This window comes from Rhincodon typus, chromosome 16, assembly GCF_021869965.1.
Source record: "Rhincodon typus isolate 14 chromosome 16, sRhiTyp1.1, whole genome shotgun sequence".
In the NCBI taxonomy this organism is placed as follows: domain Eukaryota; kingdom Metazoa; phylum Chordata; class Chondrichthyes; order Orectolobiformes; family Rhincodontidae; genus Rhincodon; species Rhincodon typus.
Window position 1 is genome coordinate 17,810,228 of NC_063347.1, and position 16,711 is coordinate 17,826,938.

At 38.2% G+C, this 16,711-nt stretch overlaps 1 protein-coding gene across 1 annotated transcript in view; it reads left to right on the top strand.

Moving 5' to 3' along the window:
• LOC125485165 overlaps window positions 1-14,996 on the top strand; it is a 58,746-nt gene extending 43,750 nt beyond the window's left edge. The window contains exons 4-6 of the mRNA XM_048606709.1: window positions 5,866-6,051; window positions 8,747-8,858; window positions 11,888-14,996. Of these exons, the coding sequence (XP_048462666.1) occupies window positions 5,866-6,051; window positions 8,747-8,858; window positions 11,888-12,233 (644 nt within the window). The 3' untranslated portion in view covers window positions 12,234-14,996. The remainder of the gene's footprint in view (window positions 1-5,865; window positions 6,052-8,746; window positions 8,859-11,887) is intronic.
• Window positions 14,997-16,711: the final 1,715 nt, after the last annotated feature.

The following is a 16,711-nucleotide window of genomic DNA, read 5'->3' on the forward strand; positions in this document are numbered from 1 at the left end:
CAATTTCATCATAAACATTAAAACAGGAAATCTGTGGCATTTCAGGAGGTAATTCAACCTGATGTATTTGGGCTAGCCAAAGGAGAGGGATCCAACTTAACCCTAGTTTCCAGATCATAGTCTTTTGTTCTGTAGATTATAGCTCATACCAAGTAATTCTATAAATGCGACATGGTTTCTTGTCTCTACTACCCTTTCATACAGAATTCCAGACATTGACCACACTCTGGGGAAAATGGTTTCTTCTCAACACACTCTAGTCTTTCTGACCATTATATTAAATCTATGCACTCTGATTATTGGATTATTGACCTCCCATAGAATATGAAGAATATAATCCTTCATGTTCATTCTATCTTGACTTCTCATAATATTGTACTTCACAGTTAAATTTCCCCATCAGTCTCCTCTGTTACAAAGAGAACAAACTCAGCCTATTCAAACTTTCCTATAGCTAAAATTCTCTTTTCTCCGCAACATCCTCATAAATCTCTCCTCTATACAGGCTGTAGTGCTATCATGTACTTCCTGCAATGTGTTGACGTCAATAATAGTGTACTCTAACTATGGCCTAAATACTGTAATATTTTATGCAGTTCTAGCATAACCTCCTGGATCATATATGCTATGCCTTATCCAATGTAGGAAATTGTTGCATTTGTCTTCTTAACCAGCTAATCTACCATTCTTGAATGTTTATGAATCTGTGGGCACGCAGTCTATGGTCTTTTATTCAGCATTACCTTGTCTTATTTGCCCTCACCAAGAGCATCATTCACACATTTGCCTTTCTTTGCCTACCTGATCAGTCTGTTTATTTCATGCTATAATCTGCAGCTTTATTCCAAAAATATGGCTGGTTTTTGTTATATCTGCAAACTTCTTAAATATGCCCCAACCTTAAAGTCTAAGTCATTGACATATTCCACAAATGAGTCCAATACAGAGTTTTGTCTATTATTACTCTTTATTTCCCTGTCACTGAGCCAAATCAGGATCCAACTTGTCCTTTTCCTTGGATCCAGCAGGTTATTCCTTCCTTGGCCAGTCTGCATCTGGGGCCTTGTGTAAGCCACAACAAATGCATTATCCTCATCAATCTTTCTTGTTCACTCCTTGAAACATTCAATCCATCAATCAAACATTGTCTTCCCTTACAAATCCATGCTAAGTGTTTTTGATGGATTCATACCTTTCTAAATGATGATTTCTACTCTCACTCAGTACTGTTTCCAATGTGCCCACCACCAAGGTTAGGAAGACTGGTCTGTAGTCACTTAGTCTATATCTTCCTCCCACTTAAACAATTTTACATGAGCAACAATCTTCCAAAACCTCCAGCACAAATCCATAGCCAGGGAGGTACAAGAGACCTCCATGATTTCTATAGATAACACAGTGTGGAGCAGGCCAGGCAGCATCATAGAAGCAGGAAAGTTGACAAATCTAGTGGAGTAGCTAAGTGCAGAAGTGAAACTTGAATGGAAATTAGAAAAACAAAACCAAGGTTGGCAAATTTTAATGAGGTAAAATCAAGGAAAATGTAATAATGCTTCATAAGTATGACAACTTGTGTGTGAAGGTTCTTCAGAAAATGATTTCTATAATTTCTTCATGATTTCTATGTGGCTTCTCTTAGCAGACTGGAATACATTACATGTGAGCCTATTGATTTATCCAATTTCAAGAATGATGAACCCTTGATTAATATTTCCTCCCATGACTTTCTACATTCAATATTTTACACTTCTCCTTAACCAAAATATCTATATTGATCCGATGCTTTGCAAAAAACAAACACAAATTTTCATTAAATATTCATTAAATAGTGTCAACATCTTCCTCCTTCACACACAAGTTGTCATACTTATGAAGCATTATTACATTTTCCTTGATTTTACCTCATTAAAATTTGCCAACCTTGGTTTTGTTTTTCTAATTTCCATTCAAGTTTCACTTCTGCACTTAGCTACTCCACTAGATTTTCTGCAGTGCTGAGTTCCTGGTATAAGCTTCCCTTATACAAAAAGTCCTTAAACGTTGGCCAAATACCATTCAACTTCTCCTCCACTGCCATTGTGAAAGTACATTAAGTGCAAAATGGACTTCCTGTGCTTTTATTCAAATGAATTTGGACTTATTTATAACAAATTGTGGTTTGTGAATGTATTCATGAGAATGCTTGTTATTCAATAATTTGTTAAATAACAGTGTAATTTGTGAATATATGCATAGATTTGTAAAATGATTTTTTAGTCGTTTGGACAGTTATTCATGGGAGTTTGCAGAATTATATATTAATTGTCATTTTGGTACAATACTCTACATATGCTGATATTTTTGGATATTGCTACCTTGTCCTATCCAAACAGTCATGTCCTTTCCCCCAAAAAATGTTGCTCCTTAAAGTTAGTGTTAGAACTTCACATTATGAGTTCTTTAAATTTTACTGCACTTTGCTGCAGGGCTAAATTACTTTTATTTGGAAAATCAAGCTGGCAAAAATGTTTAAAGAATTTCTTGAATGCAATTATTGTGTTTTTATATGTAATTACTTGGTATCCTGTGGTGTTCTTGATTGTTCAAAACAAAATAGTTCCTTGACATATTTATCTTTCTGCTTCTCTTTCACAAATTCTTTCTGTTATTTGCTCTTAATCTTCTGATCAACCACTCTGCTTCTTTCTCCCTTTACTTGCCGGCCCAACCTTGTCCCCATACTTCAACAGCTCAATTTCATACCCAAACTACATCAACCATCTCTGCCAACCTCCCATCCACATTTCCCCAAACCCAGGTTCCATGGTTTGACATGAATGGCTTGAGCTTAAGATAGGTTGCAGAAGATGGTTTCAACTTGGCAGGGAATTCCATCAATTCAGAACCCTTTAGGTAAAGAATTTCCTTCTCAATTCAATTCTAAATCTGGTCCCCCTAATTTTGAGGCTAAGCCCTCTTGTTCTAGTTTCACCCACAGTGGAAACAACCTCCCTGCTTCTATCTTATCTATTTCCTTCATAATTTTATATGTTTCTATAAGATCCCCATTCATTCTTCTAAATTCCAATGAATATAATCCCAGTCTATTCAGCCTCTCCTCATAAGCCAACCCTCCCATCTCTGGAATCAACCTAGTGAATCTCCTCTGCACTCCCTCCAGTGCCAATACATCTTTTCTCAAGTAAGGAGACCAAAACAGCACGCAGTACTCCAGGTGTGGCCTCAGTAGCACCCTGTACAGTCGCAACATAACCTCCCCGATTTTAAACTCAATCCTTCTAGCAATGAAGGACAAAATTCCATTTGCCTTCTTAACTATCTGTTGTACCTGCAAACCAACCTTCTGTGAATCATGCACAAGGACACCCAGGTCCCTCTGCACAGTAGCATGCTGCAATCTTTTACCATTCAAATAGTAGTCCTTTATACTGTTATTCCTACCAAAATGGATGACTTCACATTTATCAACATTGAGTTCCATCTGCCAGACCTTCACCCACTCACTTAAACTATCTACATCCCTCTGCAAACTTTCAGAGTCCTCTGCACACTTTGCTCCACCACTCATCTTAGTGTCATCCATAAACTGTACACGCTACACATAGTCCCTAACTCCAAATCCTCCATGTAAATTGTAAACAATTGTGGTCCCAACACGGATCCTTGAGGCACAACAGTGGTCACTGATTGCCAATCAGAAAAGTACTCATTTATCCCCACTCTTTGCTTCCTGTTCATTAACTATTCTTCTATCCATGCTACTACATTGCCTGTAATACTATGCACCTTTAATCTTATGCAGCAGCCTTTTGTGCAGCACCTCATCGAATGCCTTTTGGAAATCCAGGTACTCCACATCTACTGGGTCCCTGTTGTCCACCGCGCTCATAATGTCTTCATAGAATTCCAGAAAATTAGTCAAGCGTGACCTGCCTTTCATGAACCCATGCTGCATCTGCCCAAAGGGACAATTTCTATCTAGATGTCTTGCTATTTCTTCCTTGATGATCGATTCAAGCATTTTCCCCACTACAGAAGTTAAGCTAACCGGCCTATAATGCTCCATCTTTTGTCTATTCCCTTTTTGGACAATGGTGTCACATTGGCTATTTTCCAATCTGCTGGAACTGCCCCAGAGTCCAGCGAATTTTGGAAAATTACCACGAGTGCATTTGCAATACTCCCGCCATCTCTTTTAGTACCCTGGATGTGTTCCATCAGGGCCAGGAGATTTGTCTACTTTTAGCTCCATTAGCTTACCCAACACTACCTCTTTTGTGATAATGATCATGTCTAGTCCTCACCTACCTTAGTCTCCTTGTCATCAATTACTAGCATGTTATTTGTGTTCTCCATTGTGAAGACCGACACAAAATACCTGTTCAATGCCTCAGCTATTTCCTCATTTCCCATTATTAAATCCCCCTTCTCATCCTCTAATCGAACAATGTTTTCATTAGCCACTCTTTGTCTTTTTATATATTTATAGAAACTTTTGCTATCTATCTTTACATTCTGAACTAGTTTAGTCTTGTAATCTTAGTTTTCTTTATACCCTTTTTTTGTGGCTTTCTGTTGACCTTTGTGAAGTTTTCCCAGTCTTCTAGTTTCCCACTGGTCTTTGCCAATTTGTATGCCTTATCTTTCAATTTGATAGCCTCCCTTATTTCCTTAGATATCCATGGCTGATTACCCCTTTTCATACAGTCCTTCCTTTTCACTGGTAAATATTTTTGCTGAGCACTTTGAAAAATTGCTTGTAAAGTCCTACACTGTTCCTCAACCATCCAACCATACAGTCTTTGCTTACAGTCTACTTTAGCCAACTCCTCCTCATCCTATTGTAGTCTTCTTTGTTTAAGCATTGGACCCTGGTAATATTAATATTGTAGACGTACCTAATATTTGAGTAAGTATCCTATTGTTATGTTTGGATTGTTGTCACAACATTGATCTGAAAACATCATTACTACAGTGTCAATGATGGAACACCGGCATTTTCCAGGGCCTGTCAGGGTTCTCAGTGGGATATTTGCTCAATGTTACCTCAAGCATATTTAATTTTGGATAGCAAGTTAGCAAGGTCTGTCAAGAATTTTCTGGCTGCTATGGACAATATATTACACATTTGTGTTTTTGGATTTGTCAGAAGTTTGATTCTTATATAATAAAAGACTAACACAATAATTTTGAACCAGATTGACATGTAGGCTACTTCAATCCCAGCATTTTCGAAATATTAACACCATGTTGAATGTCGAGAGGGGAATGTATTTCCACACTTATGTAGACAAGTTACACACATCCAAAATGTTACATGTTTTAAATAATAGGCAATTTTGCAGGTATCCAAATAACTGAGTCAATATCATATAAATGTTCCCAACAGAAAAAAAACTGCATGAAATTCAACAGATGTTTCCTTACCTCTACACAACTGACTTTCTTTCTACCTGCTAGTCTACATATAGTTACAAATATCAAATCTATTGGCTTTTGTGTAATTAAGATATTGTTAACACTTTGTAGTTTCACTGTGGTCTCCTTTGGCTTGGGCAATGGTACAAATCTCTCCCCGGAAAGAAGAGATTTATACACCTTATTAAATACAATGAAGAATTCCATAGTATGATCAAAGCAAACTATCGTCCCTTCATGAACAGCAAATAAATTCCATTGTTGCGTGACTTTGAAATTTAACAAAAAATGGTAAAATAGTGTGGGAAGTCCGTTCTCAATCCTGTCACCCCTAATTTGTCAGTTTAACTACAGACGCCTTCTGTTGTGGTTTACCATACATTCCGATGATGTAGCTGCCCTAACCTGAGAGTCTTGTTAAAATATTTAAAAGCTCTTTGCATTCAGCAGAGAATCAGCCTCATTACAACAAATCACCGATCTTGAAACCCTTTTCCCAGCCTCAGTCTTTCCCCGAGCAGAAAAGTTTGGATCGGTTTTCGTTCAAGATGCCCGGGATTTGGATGTTCCATTATCTGATACTTTGTGTGTTGACGCGAACCGCTCTCGGGCTGCTGCTGGGAGCGGATTTGAGTAAGTTGGAAATTTAGCATCAACTTAATGCCCCAAGAGTGAATTGTTGAAAAGGCGACTTTAATCGCTAAATACAGTAGCTTGATTTTTTTTTAAGAAGTTAATTGAAACATGAACTTTTATTTAACCAAAACCCTAACATCTGCAATGTATTAGATCTCGGGAACTAGTTGTGAGAAAGGTTTGCAGGTGTTTGAATTCTGCTAAGGTTTGCTGCTAGCTTTTTTTTAAAAAAAGACGAATCTTTGGAGGAGCGGACGAAGATTGGAAAACATTGGTAAATTTTCCTTTCAACAACAAAGTATCAATAGGGTTCCATTTATACAGCACATAGTGCCACCTTTTTAGAATTCAACCTTTTAAAAGAACTCTGCAATTTAAAAGAATGTGAAAATTTGAGGAGTTGGGCAAAAGCCATTCTATGCCCTGTGTTACCGTCTCGCTGCACACACATCTGATGTTGCCTCTCCCTCAGCCTGACCAGGTGAGTCTGAACCAGTCAAGAGGGCATTTACATGTTTTACTTAACCAACCAATATGCAAAGGTGTGAGGGTGGGGGGAGGGAGCAAAATGACATCGAGTCGTTTGAAGGTACAGACACGATGGGCCGAATGGTCTCCTTCTGCGCTGTAACTCTTCTGCGATTCTGTCAAATGTCTATCACAAAATACATACATTCTTCTCAAGAGGGTTTAATTTGGCATTCATTTATTTACACTTCCAGTCTATGGCTCTCCATTCCTGGTGTAATTTAAATCTTCAACTGAATATACCCCCAATAAGATATTCCCCTCACTGCTGCCTTCTTCCTGGACTTCAGAGCTGGAAATAATGCAATCCTTTTAGATTTCACTTCCCATGTGCTAAGCAAGTCCAGTTGCTGTCCTTTCTCTGAAGTCTATGTCTTTTTTTCTTGAATTTCTGTAATTTAACACAGTAGAGTGTGGGTGGGCCAATGCATTGTACAGCTTCCTGAAAAGTATTCTGTCCAAATAAACATTAGCATTCTGAGTGTTTCACTGAATGCTGGAAGTAGAAACCATCTTAATGTAACAAGAGGTGTGCACGTCTGCATCACTGCTCTAATGCTAGGTTTTGACACTACTATTATATCAATTCTTTAACATCTGTGAAAGAAGCTAAGTTCATAAATGAGGAGGTGAGGACAAGCGTGGACAAGTTAGGGAAGGAAACGGTTTGCATCTGCTGTTAAAGAATTTTAAAGAGATTTGGAAATACACTTAGCCACTTATTTGTGACTGAAGTGACAATACCAGAATTTTAAAAAGTAGAAAATAATAATTCCAGATCTGATTGTGGTCCTGTCAGAGAACTATTTTCCTAACTCTTGATTCACAACCATGTTTAACGAAGAAATGGTGTACAGTATGAAGCAAGTTTCAATACTTTTAAAAAAGAAATTGCCTCTTGGCTCTCAGCAGGATCTTTGAGGCTATTATCCAAAGTTTCCACATGAAGGGAAAGGGAATTTGGTTTTAGCTTTTGAAACTTATTTTATTCCGGTGTCCATTCTTTCCATGTAGGATTTATAATGTTGTAAAATTACTCCAGAATCGTTGCATTTTAAATATTGTCTTTACTGAAAATGTCTACAGGGTTGCAAGGAGAAAGACATCTAACTAAGAAAGATTGGAGAGTGTGACTGTCAGAAACGACAATGTGGAGTTTAGCAGGAAAAGAAAGGGTCCCAACACTGACCCCTGGGAAACTCCACTACAAACTTTGTTCCAGCCTAAAGAAACACCCATTAACCATTACTCATACTGTCCTTTTAATTCCATGAGATTTAACTTTGCTCATAAGTCTGTTGTGCGGCACTGTGTCAAAACACCTTTAGAAGTCCATGCACATAGCATCATCACCATTGTCCTGATCAACCCTCATCATGTTACCTCATCAAAAACTCTAGTAAGTTAGTCAAACATAACCTGCCTTTAAGAAATCCATGCTGGCTCTCCTAAAACTGCATTTTTCCATGTGACCATTGATTTTGTCCCAAATTATTGAGATTGATGAAGGTCATGGATGTCTCAATAGGGAATAAAAGACCACTATCTGAGCCAGGGAGAATATTGTTTGACACAATTATATTAGTCTTTCTTCAAATATTGATGCACTTATGCTAAGATATTAATAATGGCTATCTTAGATTTGCCAGTTAATACTTTTAACTTTCCTTGATTGCATTGGCTCCAGTAGCATCTTAATATGTAGTCATAACACAGTAAATTACACTGTCTCCTGTCCAGTCTGGAAATCTACTGTTTCCAAACATTAGATGTCTGGAATGTTTTGAACACCCCCAAGTAACTAGGGATGATGTAAGATATTTATATAAATTAAATATTATTACTGCTTTGATAAAACATTGTATACTTTTGTGCTTCAGTTAAATATTGATATCTGTGCTTTCTGATTCATATACTTATGGTTGGGCACTCGAACATCATTCTATTATCCAGAGAATTTTGGGACCAAGTCATTTCCAGATCCCAAGTGTACCGTTTGGAGAGGTACAAGTGCAACAAAACTTATCCTGAATGCAACGCCATTAGAGAATGATTTGCAATTCAGTTACACAATGTACTGTGATCCTGAATAAAATACAAAGCTGATACAATGTTACAATTTGGCTTGATTTTGAATTTAAATGCACCCTTGTTTTCTCTCTAGCCCAGTGCTCACCAAGCCTGGTAGGAAATCAATGGCAGGAGCCACCATCTCTGGGTTGCAAACTTTGCCACTGTTTACAATTGGGCAAAGATCTCTTCCAGGAATGTGAAACGTGAGTAAATCATCACTTAGACCCTAATCAGTCAGTGCCCATGAACAAATCAAAACTAATCTATTCAGATTTCTACTATGGGTAAATATTGACCTGAGCCCAACTCCTAATATCATTTAAAGGTCCTCTAAAGGTCACCATTTAACTCTGTTCCCCCCCCACCAAACCATTACCACACCCTTTCTGCTCCTGTGATGCTACTTGGCCTGCTGTGTTCATCCAGCTCTGCACCTTGGTGTCTCTCATTACCCAGACCACCTGTATGCGCTCAAATATCCTCCATAGCCACCCACTCATTATCAACTATGTACAGTTCTTACCAACAGCAATAGGAATTATTTAATATCGCTGGAAACCATTAAACCTCTAACAACCCAAGAAAACCTTGAATTCAAACTCATCATCATCGACATAGACCCAAAATGCCCCATTTAAGTGCCTTAGCTTTGTAAACAAAAACTATATCAAAGACATAATCTGTTGTTATAGGCGCATAAGTTTCAATAGTTCTTGGAGAATATCTTCTAAGTAAAGTTTTTGAAGCCCAGTCAAACATTCATTATGGGACAGCTGTCACAAAAGTCTCAGGCTTCACTGATAGAACAGATATTTATTGTGATTCTGAAGGAAAGCATCTGTCCATCAATGAAACGGAAGCAAGTCCATGGTATAGGGTCATAGTCATAAAGTCATAGAATCATACAGCACGGAAACAGATCCTTTAGTCCAACCAATCCATGCTGACCATAATCCCAAACTGAACTGGTCTCCCTGCCTGGGCTTGCCAATATCTCTCCAAACATTTCTTATTCATGTACTTATCTAAATGTCTTTTAAACATTGTAACTATACCTGCATCCACCACTTCCTCTGGAAGTTCACAAACCACTATATAAAAAAGTTGCCTCTCATGTCTTTTTAAAATCTTTCTTCCTTCACCTTAAAAATATGTTCCCTAGGCTTGAAATCACTCACCCTAGGGAAGACACCTTACTTTCACTTTATCTATACTCCTCATTATTTTATTAACATACATAAGTTCACCTCTCAACATCCTACGCTCCAGTGAAAAAAGTCTCATCCTATCCAGTCCCTCCTTATAACTCAAACTCTCCATTCCCAGCAACATCCTGGTAAATCTCTTTTGAACCCTCTCCAGCTTAATAGTATCCTTCATATAACAGGGAGAACAGAACAGGACACAGCACTCCAGAAGAGGCCTCACTGACATCAAGTACAACCTCAACATAACATCCCAACCCTATGCTCAAAGGTCTGAGCAATAAAGGCAAGCGCGCTAAATGACATTTTTTCTACTTCAGAAACAGAGGAAAATTCTGGCCTATGTATTCACAATTCCATGATCCATAAACTTAGTCATCCAAAAAAGAATGCTGTTATTTCTTAACATGCACCAAGCCCTGTTCACTTATCTACCCTGATTGCTGGCCTATATTACCTTGCAGTTGCAGTCAGGCAACGTATCGATTTAAAAATTCTCATCCTTCTTTTCAAATCTCTCCTTGTCCTCACCAATTCCACTGACACACTCTCTCAACTCTAATCTCCTCAAGCACTACAGCCCTCTGGGACAATTGCATACCAGCCTCTTTTTCATTCCCAATTTTATTCCATTATCAGTGGCCATTTTCATTTGTCTAGGATGTCAATTCTGGAATATCTTTGGACTATACACACCCTTCCATCTCTCTACCTCACTTTATTCCTTTAACATGCTCCATTATACTTACCTTTTCACCAAACCTGAAAATTTCTCACGTAGTTGTAAAATTCTGTTGTATAATGTAGGCTTGAAGCTCCTTGGGACATTTTATTACATTAAGCATGATGAATTTCACAAAGTGATTTGACAATTGGTCTATGTATATACTTTAATTATATATTAATGTGATTAATGCTATTTAAATAGTTCAAAGCTGGCACATGTAATTAGGAAATAATGTTGAGGCAGATTGTGGAATAAGCCTAACATACTTATACAGTTAAATTTGAAAAGCTATAAATATTGGAGATGCGAGGTTCAGAAAATGCACAGCTGACCAAAAGGTATAGATAAATTACCGTATGAGGATGCTCAATGGTACAGAACTTAGCTAACAACCAACTCAAGATATTCACTCATCTCATGGATGTCAATTGACCTTCTGTGCACTTTCTCTTTTCTCACCTGCAATTTACAATAGGAATGCACCATACACTCACCACCATATCCCAAAACAAACGAATCCAATTGAAAGCTGATATTAGCACATCTGCAATTTCAAAAATGCTACATTTTCCTTACAGAATGCTCCAACTCCTCCACAAGATTTTCATTTTCTTCACAGACTTTCAAATGTGATGTGTTTTTAATGGTTTTCCAGAGCACCAGATTAAAATAGTGGGCCGGAAGAAATCTGATTTTCCTTCCCCATTTAGAATAGGAAACCTGACCTTCATAGAAGTGGATGGGTGTTTTACATATCAGGTATTATTGAACTGCAAAAGGGCCAGTGGGTTCTGGGTTCAATGCCCTCCTGTGCTCCATAAATCCATGCTTATCTTCATTTCTGCACGTTGTGGTTTAAGTACAAGTTCATGTATTTTCCCTTCTCTTGTCATTGCAAATGTTTGCACTAACGGACTATGGGATCGGATCACCAAATAGTTCGATAGCTCAATTTTGCAATGATATTGTTATCTGCCTTTGATGTTTTCCAAAAAATCAACATTCTACTAAAAAAGTACCCTAAATCTCCCTTTGAAAATTGTCATTATTGAACTACATTAAGTTTGAAACTAGTCATCTTGCTTAATACCTTGATCAAGATAATGATAAATCAGTACTCTCTGAACAGATAAGTTTTTGTAAGTTTTAAGTAATTCTCAAATTTAAAGGTCTGGTTTTAGACTTTTGAGAGCTTTAAATGCCATTTAAATGAAATTTTAAAACATTAATTCTCAAGGATTTGAACATTTAATTTGCAATTTCCTCCTGAACTAGTATACAAATCTGTTATTCACAACAGACCGATGAGGCCTTCAGCTTGGCCAATTGGATGTGAAAGGGTTCGTGTTGACTGCAACTACACAATAGTAAGAACAAATAGACCTGATGTTCATTGCTCAGGATGGTCATACACTAGCTACAAATACCTCATCCGAGTGACTGGATTTGTTTGGGATGCAGAAACTGGAGCGATTGGCACACCGGAATTAAAACAAACTGATTTCACACAACAGTCGCCCTCAGACATCAAACAACAGAAACAGATCCGAAACACAGGAAGCCCAGCTCAACTGAACAGCATTAAAAAACAAAAAAGACGACTGAAAGCCAAATTAAGTACTAAAAAAAAGCGAAAACAATCATAGATGTTTTATTAAGCAAGCATTATGAATTTTACATAGTAGTTTGACAAGCGGTCTAGGTATATACTTCATACTAATTATATATTAAAATAATTAATACTATTTAAGCAGTTCAAACTGGCACATGTAATTAAGAAATGATGTTGAGGCAGATTTTGGAATAAGCCTAGCATACGTATACGGTTAAATTTGAAAGCTATAAATATTGAGATGTGAGGTTCAGAAAATGCACAGCTGACCAAGAAATACACGTAAATTACCAGATGAGGATGCCCAATGGTACAGGAACTTAGTTACAGCCAAAGCAAGATATTCACCCATCTCGTGGATGTCAACTGGCCTGCTGTGCTTTTCTCTTTTCACACCTGCACTTTACAATAGGAATACCATGTTCCTAGACTACACAGGATGTGCAATTTCACTTGCAGTCCTTCCAAAGAACATTGCTGTAGGTTGTTTTGATTCACATTACTACCACCACTTTTTTGATAGCTTGAATTGTGTATCCATTTATGACTAGAAGAATTACTATTGGCAAAGACACATTCTGCTTTATTTTCTTTAATACTGAATGATACCAATTAAGAATATTGACTCTCCTGTGCAAATTATTAACATTGGCCGACTGCATGAGGACCTAGACTTGACCAAACCAGTACTTATTTGCTTGTAAAGGTAACTACAAACAGAAAAATACTTCCTACTTTCAAAAAAACTTCAATAAACCTCTGCTGAAACTCTTGACATAAAATATATTTTAAAATCTATATGTTTATATATATGTGGAATTAAGTTTGGAGCACCAATTTTGTTTCAGTTTGGTGGGCTCAGGTAACGAATTACCTACAATGCTGCAGGAGGGATATTTCGAGAAGACTGTTGACTGTACCATGGACATAATTTGTAACCTCCACAGAAAGGAAGGTACTGTCATCACTATATTACTAACGTAATGACATGTAGTCATATAGTCACAATTCTATGTCTGTTCATGATTGAACTTAAATGACATATGTTCTTCAATAAAAATGTTCAGAATTGTGAGAGACCAAAAGTTGCCATTGAAACATCTCTAAAAAGTATTGTCATAAAATATTAATTGCAATTTGATGGCAGATTTTGTTCCTAATTTCTCAAAGCTACTTTTATTCCAGTGAGTTTATTTCCAGGATCCACCAGTAGAAACTTGTAAATGGCTAATGGCCCAATCATTATACTTGTCAATATTTTCCCAATGCATTTAATTTGGAACTTCATTATTGCACATCTTTAAAAAAAACTATCAGTTACATCCCTTCATACTGGAGTTGCGTGAAAGAAAAATAAAAGCAAAAGACATACTTTACCTGAGATATCAGCAAAGTATGAACACAGACAATGTCAAAGGCATTACAATATCATTTATATATCTTAATTGTACAGTTAGTGTTTATGTAACAGCAGTGTTTGAGATTTAGTACAATGAATGTTCTGTTCTCTGTAAATGTCCCACTTTTTATTTTGAATAGATTTGTTCATGGGATGTGGGCATTAAAGCCGAGGCCTATTGCCCACTCCTAATTTCCTTCAAGGTGGAGATGAGCTGTATTCACAAACCACTGCAGTCCAAATGTTGTCAGTACACCTAAAGGTTGCTATTAGGGAATTCCAGAATGTTGATGCAGTGTTAGTGATGAAAGGCAAATTAATCCCAAGTCAGAATGGTATGCAACTTGGACAGGGACTTGAAGATGGTGGAAAAGTACATAACAATGTGTACCCGAGTACTGTGCTCTGGTCACAAATGAAGGCTATTTGTAGGATGAAGAAGAAAACTATAAATAATAGGTTAGTAGGTGTATAAACAGAATTGTTTTCTTATGAAAGCCCACCCAGCCACATACTCAAAGTAAGGTGGGGACAGGGATGGTTGGTAGGGTAAGAAATAGGGACAGGCAGGTTCACAAAGGAAGTAATTTAGTCCAAAAAAAATGTACTAATGTAACAGCACTTTATTCTGGACAAGTGTGCGCGGACAAGGTCAAATATTTGTAAGGAAATTGTAGGAGTAAATAATTGTCACATAATTTTAGGTGTTTATTATGAAATCCAAACTATAGCAACCAGTTACAGTTAAAAATTTTCAATCTAACAATGATAACACAGTGTGGAGCTGGAGGAACACAGCAGGGCAGGCAGCATCAGGGAGCAGGAAAGTTGACGTTTTGGCTCAGGACCCTTCTTCAGAAATGGGTGGGGGGCAGGGGAGGGTAGAAGGGAGCTGAGAAATAAATAAGGAGGGGAGGGTAGGTGGGATGGCGATAGGTGAGTGCAAGTAGGGAGTGGTGGGGATTGGTCAGTGAGATGGGAGGAGCAGATAGGTGGGAGAGAAGATGGACAAGTTCTGTCAGGTCACGGAGGTGGGAATGAGAGGGAGGGTTGGTCATGGTATGAGGCTGGGGGTGGGAAGATTTTGCAAACAATCTAGTTCACTCTCCTTGACCAAGGAGCTGAATGGTTTGGCACAGAAATGGCACAAATTCGTTTGTATTACTGCAAAATTTTGTAAAGGGAAAGGCTTCAGTCTTGGAGATAGTTGGAACTGCCACTGCTGGAGTCTGAGAACAACAAGGTGTGGAGCTGGATGAACACAGCAGGCCAGGCAGCATCAGAAGAGGCATCCTTAGAAGAGGCTTCACAGTGGGGTTAAAACTCACTCAGAGATAGTAGGTCAGCCTTGATGTTTAACTGAACAAAGATGTGCTTCAGCTAAGACTGGATTTCTGATGAGGGGCTGTAGAAGTCATGTGTATGTAGAAGTGAGATAACAAGGTGTAGAGCTGGATGAACACAGCAGGCCAAGCAGCATCATAGGAGCAGGTTTGCTTGGCCTGCTGTGTTCATCCAGCTCTACACCTTGTTGTCTCAGATTTTCCAGCATCTGCAGGTCCTACTATCTCTGGATGTAGAAGTGAATTTTTGAATAGGCTGTCAAAATCAGAATATTTTCCTGACTCATGTATATCTATCTTTGAACTGCAGATGGTCTAGCAATTCTATTTTAAAAACGTTCCCTCACATGAAAGTTACACAAGTTAAAATTGCATAATTATATCAACCAGATACAGGTGGATTCAACTGTGCCACTTAGATTTACAAGCTTCCCCATGATTGGAAGGATTTTAAGTCAGCCAACCAAGCTGCAATCATTAATGTTGGTGAATGTAGAGGTAGCATCTTTACAGGTTCAGAGATAACACAGTGTGGAGCTGGAGGAACACAGCAGGCCAGGCAGCATCAGAGGAGCAGGAAAGCTGACATTTCGGGTTCATTTCTGAAGAAGGGTCCCAACACAAAATGTCAGCTTTCCTGCTCCTCTGACGCTGCCTGGCCTGATGTGTCCCTCCAGCTCCACACTGTTATCTCAGACTCCAGCGTCTGCAGTTCTTGCTATCTCTTTACAGGCTCAGCACTGTTTCAGAAAGCAACTTTGCTCTTCCCAGAGGAAGATGAATTAACTAGTTCATTTAGACAACTTTGCTAATCGTTGGCATGTAAGATTTAACGGATTTAAGAAATTAGTTAACTACTATCTTTCAATTGTTATCTGAGGAATGTTATCCTAAATTAATCTAAATGTATATGTGGTGCAGTGGTAATGACCCAGCCTCTAAGCCAGAGGTTCCTGGTTCAAGTCCCACCTGTTACAGAGTGTATCATAACACTACTGAACAGGTTGATTAAAAATATCCATAGCAAATATGGAGGTTGAACTACAGATATGACTAACCTGCCTTTTTAACCACCTACGTGTCACCTAACCCCATTTTAGCATTAAATACTGAAAACTAAGATTGAAAAACAATCTTATCTAATTGCTGGTTTGAGATTCTGTGCCATAACTTTTTTGGTATATTGCATGCAAGAATCAATTCACGCAGTAGCTAGTGCAGATCTCGAGGGATTGGAAATGTAGAATCTATATGCGGTAGGGATGCCAGTGTTGGACTGGGGTGGACAAGTCACATGACACCAGATAATAGTCCAACAGGTTTGAAATCACAAGCTTTCGGAGTGCTGCTCTTTCATCAAGTGAAATAAGGAGAAGCACACGGGCACAGAATTTATAAGCATAGAGATCCCATGGACAGTCAAACCAGGACATTCCTTGTCACGAAGGATGTTTTGGCATTCTACACCAGCATCCCCCACAATGACAATATCGCTCCAACAGCCTCAGTAGTCAACACCAACTGATAATTTTCAGATGCCATCCTACAACTTATCCGCTTCATCCTTGACCACATCTTCACCTTCAACAACCAGACACATGGAACAGCCATGCGGACCAAATCTGCAGCCCAATATGCCAACATTTTCAGGCACAAGTTCAAGCAAGACTTCTCTGCTGCACAGGACCTCTGACCAACACTATATACTAGGTACATTGATATTTTTCTTTTAGACTTATGGCGAGGAATCACTGAAACGACTATACAATG